The sequence below is a fragment of the Formica exsecta genome, unplaced genomic scaffold, assembly GCF_003651465.1.
Source record: "Formica exsecta isolate Colony F162 unplaced genomic scaffold, ASM365146v1 scaffold526, whole genome shotgun sequence".
In the NCBI taxonomy this organism is placed as follows: domain Eukaryota; kingdom Metazoa; phylum Arthropoda; class Insecta; order Hymenoptera; family Formicidae; genus Formica; species Formica exsecta.
The window spans coordinates 127177-133818 of NW_021852502.1; the positions used below are offsets into that span (position 1 = coordinate 127177).

General features: G+C 35.9%; 1 protein-coding gene across 1 annotated transcript in view; it reads left to right on the forward strand.

Moving 5' to 3' along the window:
• Positions 1–740: 740 nt before the first annotated feature.
• LOC115241885 (short transient receptor potential channel 5-like) overlaps positions 741–6642 on the forward strand; it is an 11132-nt gene continuing 5230 nt past the window's right edge. The window contains exons 1-7 of the mRNA XM_029817832.1: positions 741–1158; positions 1319–1456; positions 4285–4622; positions 4797–4992; positions 5205–5381; positions 5699–5969; positions 6412–6517. Coding sequence (XP_029673692.1) covers positions 1111–1158; positions 1319–1456; positions 4285–4622; positions 4797–4992; positions 5205–5381; positions 5699–5969; positions 6412–6517 — 1274 coding nt within the window. The 5' untranslated portion in view covers positions 741–1110. The remainder of the gene's footprint in view (positions 1159–1318; positions 1457–4284; positions 4623–4796; positions 4993–5204; positions 5382–5698; positions 5970–6411; positions 6518–6642) is intronic.

Consider the following 6642-nt stretch of genomic DNA (forward strand, 5'->3'; position numbering starts at 1 on the left):
TACATATATTTAATAATCTACATGTTATTAAAATTTCACTCTATATTTGATTTTATATATATGTCGTCTTATTATATATTATATTATATATTTAAATATATTAGAAAAAAAAAAATATATATATAAAGACGTCGTTCTAAACGAGAGAGTTGGCCAGTGAGACCTATCCGTGTTCACCGAATGATGTGTAGTATATTAGAACCATAGGACGATATCTAAAGAAATGAATAAAAAAAAAATAAAGCTTTAGAGAGAATCGGAGCTTTTCTCTTGAATATAATATCCCCTCTGTTCCTTATATACGAAAACGCTCGCGAATCGTGTGTATCTTGTTCGGTATATTTGTGTATGAAATTATCTAAGAAAGTGTGTAAGATAATAGATCATTGACACTTCTGTCATTATGTTATCCCAATCAATTTTTATGTACGCGCATGCAGCAAGAATGAGTCTATATTTAAATACATCTCTCCGTTGTTGTAATTAATTTAAAGAGACGGAGAGAAATATCTTAAGAGCGCAAGTTCAAACGCGATCCTCTTTTAGGAAATAAAGTTTATTGTACATAGCCCAATTTTCCTTTCACTTCATCTAACGCAATCAGAAGGGGACGTAATCTGCTTCGACTTTTCATTCCATTAATTATAAATTATGTATATATATTCCCCCCCGAAAAAAGATTAAATTACATTATTAACAAAAGCACATCTTCATGTCTTGTTATTTACTATATACTATTATATGTACATATATGTGTATATATCATCGATTTAAATAAGTAAATAAAAAAATTTAAGCAAAGAAAATTCTGCCATTGTATATTCGAGAAAAATTAGAGAAGAGCGCTTTATCCTTAAAATTTTATAATTCTTCTACGCTATAAAACAATTCTCTAAAATTTATTCAAACGGAAGCGACTTCATTCTTATACCAATGGAAACAAAATATAATTGACGTGAGAAGTACCTTTGACGTTTCTCTGTTTCAAAAGATCTCATACTCCTAATTTTTTAAATTATCTTATTTTATATATTTAAGTAATAAATCTTAATTTTTGTATACATTATCTGCGTGAAAGCGATTATTTATAATTTCGTGTGATTATCCGTGATGACGGATAATGAAACGGTAGCCGGAACGGAGGATGAACTCGAAAATGTAAGTTTTTCTAATAAACGAGTATGTCGATAGCGCAATCTCCTACAAAATAAATTACTTGGTGTCTTTTACATACATTAAAATATAGCGTGGAAAAATCGAAGAGGCGTGATTGAATGTGTTAGCTTGTCAAATCTACTTAAAGGTTATTCGATTGCAGCATCCCGGTGTGATATTTCCGCATTTGCAAGAACTCGAGAAAAGATTCTTCGAGCTTGTCGCTGACGGAAATGTCGCCGATGTGCGACTATTCCTGCAAGATCATCCCGATTTCAATATAAATGCCACAAATTTTCAAGTAAGCACACGATTTCACATTTTTTTCCGCACAATTCCAAAATATCTCGAGAAAACTATCAATATTCAAGAGAAAAAAATACAGCTCGTTTGAGCAAAATAAAAAAAAAAAAAAAATTGCGCGCGCGCCAGGAATATGTAAAAGCACCTCATGTGTAAACCTCATTTCCCGCCTTACAATTAACGACGACGGCAAATTCCGTTAGCGATTCGGGACGCTAAATTACATCTCGGTGGAATGCGTTTTCCATAAATTACGGTCCACCGGATTCATTCCGTTTCCCGTCCGTGATTCACATCGCGGGACGAGTCGCGCGCGCTTTAAACTTGGTAGGCTTTTAAACAGCTCGTAAAGATTCCCGAATTTATCTCTCCCATCACCCGGTTAACGGTGGATTCACCGAAACGGCGCGGCGGTGCGTGTCTCAAAGAGAGAGATACGCTTTTGCATTTGGTGTCTCCACTCTTCACGTCAATTCTGTCAAATTCTTCTTTGAGATCGCCCGCACGAGTGATTAATGTGAAACGTTTTTCGGAGTTCATGCTTGTGTTCTTAGATGTCAAAAAGAGTATCTCGAGAAAGATAGATGAGGATAATGTAAAGTTAAGCTGTATGTATCACTCGCTCCAACAGCTTACAGGGAATTCTGAAGCGTGACTCTTAATAGAAATTTTTCGAAAATATTTTTCCATAATTTTCAAATACATTCTCTAACGCAATTTTTAAGTCAACAAACTTGGACGATTTATTATCCTGTATCAGAAGCAGTGAAACAAATTATAGGAGGAGAAGATAAAAAGGAAGAGAACGAAAGAGCGATGCAAAGTCTAGTTATCTCGGATCTTCAATCCGTGAAGGAACACGTACCCCCCGTGGAATGTTTCCTTGGTCGGTGTGTTCTTTCCTCTCTTTAGGGTTCCAGAAAAGCGGTCAAACTGTCGTTTGACTTTGAGGCCGAAATGCCGAAGCGGCGCGAAGAAAGACAGTGCGCGGATAGAAAGAGAGGGGAAGAGAAGAGGGAATCCGGTAAAGAGAGAGAACAGAACATAGAGAAAGAAACTGGGTGTCCTCGTATATCTCTGGCCATATTTCAGACCGTCTTTTTACAAGACAATGGTTTCAACCGAGAGGCCTGATAAAATTATTCAAATGATCCGCCCAACTGTAAATTCCATATGGGAATCTCTTCGGCTCTTTGCGACTCCTTCCACCACTGTACTCGCGTGCCTTGACGCATCCAAGAGATCACCGGTATCCTTTTCCCATCACTCGTTTAATAAACGTCTTGTGTATGTGTGTGTGTGTGCTACGTCAGTAGCATTTTTTACAATGTGAGGAAAAAAAATAATTCACAATATTTACTCCTAAAAAAGTTTAATAAAACTTATTATCAATATTAATTTAAAACAAAAAAGTTAAATCTCATAAAACTAAAAGAATTAACTAATCGTGTTATTATGATCTGTTATTAATATAAGAATATTATTTCGTTATTTCGAGCCGCGTATTTTTGGGGTTTTTTATTTATATATATTTTTTTTAAACATTTTTTTTTTTAAAGAGTAACCAATGAAAACAAATGGCAAACGCATATTTAATCGAACGTAAAATCTAGACGAGTCACGCGAAACATTAAGGACGGCAGCTGCCGATTGTCACGAAACGAGGGCTTTTTACCGAACATATATCACGAGGTATTATTGTCGCGTTTGGCGTGTGGATGACACGAATAACTCCCGGGGGCCTGTCGAAAAGCCAAAATATCAGTGAATATTGTGACTAGTGTCGGCGACAACAATGGTGCCGGCCCATTGTTGGGGGCCGCCTCTGTAAACGCACCGCAGATGGGCGACAAACGTCGTCGTCCCATTCTTCTTACAAAAAGGGACACGACCAAAAGAAAAAAAAAAAGAGAGAAGAGCCACGATAGACTTCCGAAAGTAGAGTCTCCTCTTCGCTGCGGGAAAAGAGGAATTTTGAGAAAAGTCTAAAAATATTTCACTGATTCAACCAACCACTGTAGATCGCTATTTCCGTTCTATTATTATCGATAATTATCAAACAGCGGAACGGAAATTGCTCTATGGGTTCGACTATATATTTAAGGGGGCATACCCATTTGGACCTTCGAAAAATGAATACATTCTTTAGATTCTTTTGCAGCGCAACAATTTGATAAAAACTTTTTTTTTTTACAATATTAATACAATATTATTAAGTACTTAAATAAAAATTTTCAGCTTAAAAAAAGTTTTCTTTTTGAAGTTATGCGAATATTTGCAGATTTATGTTTTCATGCACGGTGTGCATCTGCTAACGAAGCCTCTTTTTAATCCGATTCCCTATTTTTTTGTTATAAAGAAAAAAAGATGGCCTTTTTTTAAAAAGAACTAAACTTTCTTCAACCTGCCGCCATTTTTTTATTTTTTATAATTTTGAAAAAACGCTTGAATAGCAGATAGCTATTAATATGTTTAATAAAAAAAAGCTTGTATTTTTTATTTCGGATATGATTTACGAACGTTTTCATGCACACCATCTAAAATGCAGCCATCTAAAATTTGGAGGAGCTCTGCAAATATTCCCATAACTTCAAAAAAAAAAAAATTTTTTAAGCTGGAAATTTTTGTTTAAGTAGTTAATAATGAAAAAAATTAAAAATTTTTATCAAGTTGTTGCTCTGCAAAAAAATCTAGAAAATATACTCATTTTTCGAGGTTTCAAACGGGTATGCCCTCTTAAGCGAGGTTCCACTCCGCTCTTTTTTTTTTAATTTATGAGTTTTTCTTATCGATATATTATGTTAATATTAATTAATAATTTTTTAGGGCGTTAGCGCGCTCCATATCGCCGTCAATGAGAGAAACACGGCGATGGTGGAATATTTATTGTCTCACCCGGACATCGATCCGGGCGACACGCATCTGCACGCGATCAGGGATAATCAGGTGAGGATCACCGTATTGATACTGAACAAGCTGAATGAATTGACACCGGGCCTCGAATACGCCGGTGTCACTCACAGCCCCGATTTCCCGGACGACACGATCCCCCTCGCCGTCGCGGCGCAATACGGACACTTTGAAATGATTGATATGCTCAGATTCCGACGTCACATTCTGCAGAAACCCCATCCGCCTAGTTGCAACTGCGATGAAGTCTGCAAGTACGCAAACCGCGTTTCCAGAGAGACAACATTCGCAAATTTATTGTTAGCTTAAGATGTGCTATTCGCGTACAGTTAATTCGCGAAGAGCCACGATTGTCGAGTAATTGAATAATTCATGCCATTTATATATATATCTCATATATTTACCTTCATTCTCTTCTACTATTGTAGACCAGAAAGAGATAAGGGTGATATCTTGACTATAGAGAAAATGAGATTGTTCCTGTACAACGCGATTTCGAATCCGGTATATATTTGTCAAACTGAGGATGATCCGATTCTACGAGCCTTTGAATTATCTGCCGAACTCAGCAGGGAAGCTTCGTTCGATAGAGAATTTTATCCCGATTACAAAGCCTTGTCTAGCGTGAGTTGAAAAATATTACTACTTATTTATTACTGACAAAATATATTGTGTCAATTTGATTGTACGTCGAAGGCAATCGATAAGTGATAACGATGATAAAAAAATTGGTTTATCGTTGATATATATTTTAATAATATCTGCGATGTATATATCGAGAGACACTGGGCTTAAGGCTCCACGATAAGTTAATAACCTATCGTTTTGCGATAAAGGAGGTGTCGCATTTCGCAACGGACTTGATCGGATGCGCTCGTACGGCCGAAGAAGTCGAGTGTATATTAAAACAAACCGGCGGTTTTGGTCGTACTTCCACTTTCGTATACCCAAGACTTTTGCTGGCTCTGGATTACGAGCAAAAGACCTTTGTGGCTCATCCGAATGTACAGCAGGTATGACGATCGAAATTCAACAGGTTGTACTGTGGAATTAATCGAGAAAATATTGCTGTATAATTAACACTGTAAATTAGAAAAAAAAATTAAATTCTTAAATAAAACAAAATGATTTAAAAATCATTTTCCACAAGTGTCCTATAATTTTAATAACTTTTCTACGTCAAATTAGATATATATATAATTAATATGATAGCAAAATTTCTGTCAAAAGATCGATCGATAGAGGATGACACACCCTCTCCCTCTCTCTCTCTCTATGAAAAGTTTCCAGTTAAAAGGATTTTATTATAAAATCATATCTCTCTTTCCAGATCGTTGAGAGTAAATGGATCGGCACCTGGCACGAGTGGAAGGTCAGAAGCACGTGGTTAAAGTGTCTGTCGGTGATCCCGCGGATCGGCATGCTACCGATCGTGGCGTTCGTCGAGCTGTTCGCCCCGAACTCGAAATGGGCCAAGTTTTACGAGATCCCGGTCAATAAATTTCTCTCCTCCGTGGCGAATTACTTGATATTCCTCACGTTTGTGTTTCTGCAATCGCGCAGCGACAAAACTGAACAGCTTCGTGGACCGCCCGATACCGGTGCACGTCTAATTACCCTTTCCCCCTCCCCCTTCCCGTCGCATAATGAAAATTAAGCTTTAAATGTGTTGCATACGTTATGTCACCGTCATAATGTCAAATATTTTTGTACGATTCGTTTAAATTATTATTAAATGACAATCTGGTGCTGTGATAGTATATTGCTCCATCTAAGAATATTTGATATTACCAATGTTTAGATAATCTAGAAATTATCTAGATAAAAATAAAATATATAAAATAAGATAAACATATATTAAACTTATATAATATAAATTTGCATAAAAATCAGAAATGAAACAATTATTTCATTTAAATGATTATCTGAATAGTTTACACTAGATAACAGAAAGCATTGGATATTATGTTAATGTGATGGTATTACGTATAATGCGTATAGGCCTTTACGATCAAATATTTAAATCGATTTATCTCTCTTCAGGATACGAATGGATTCTTGCTATCTACGTGATATCGTATACAGCTGCATTGATTCGACTCTGCATTGTGGACGGTCCAGTTAGATGTTTCAGGACGCGTACAAATTGGTAAGGGATAAAGAGAATGTTGTCCAATTAATATTGAAATAACAAACTCTCAAAATTAAAAAATTCAAGTTTCTATAAATCTGTATAGTCGGATTAATATATACATTTTTTCCTAATCGCGTATA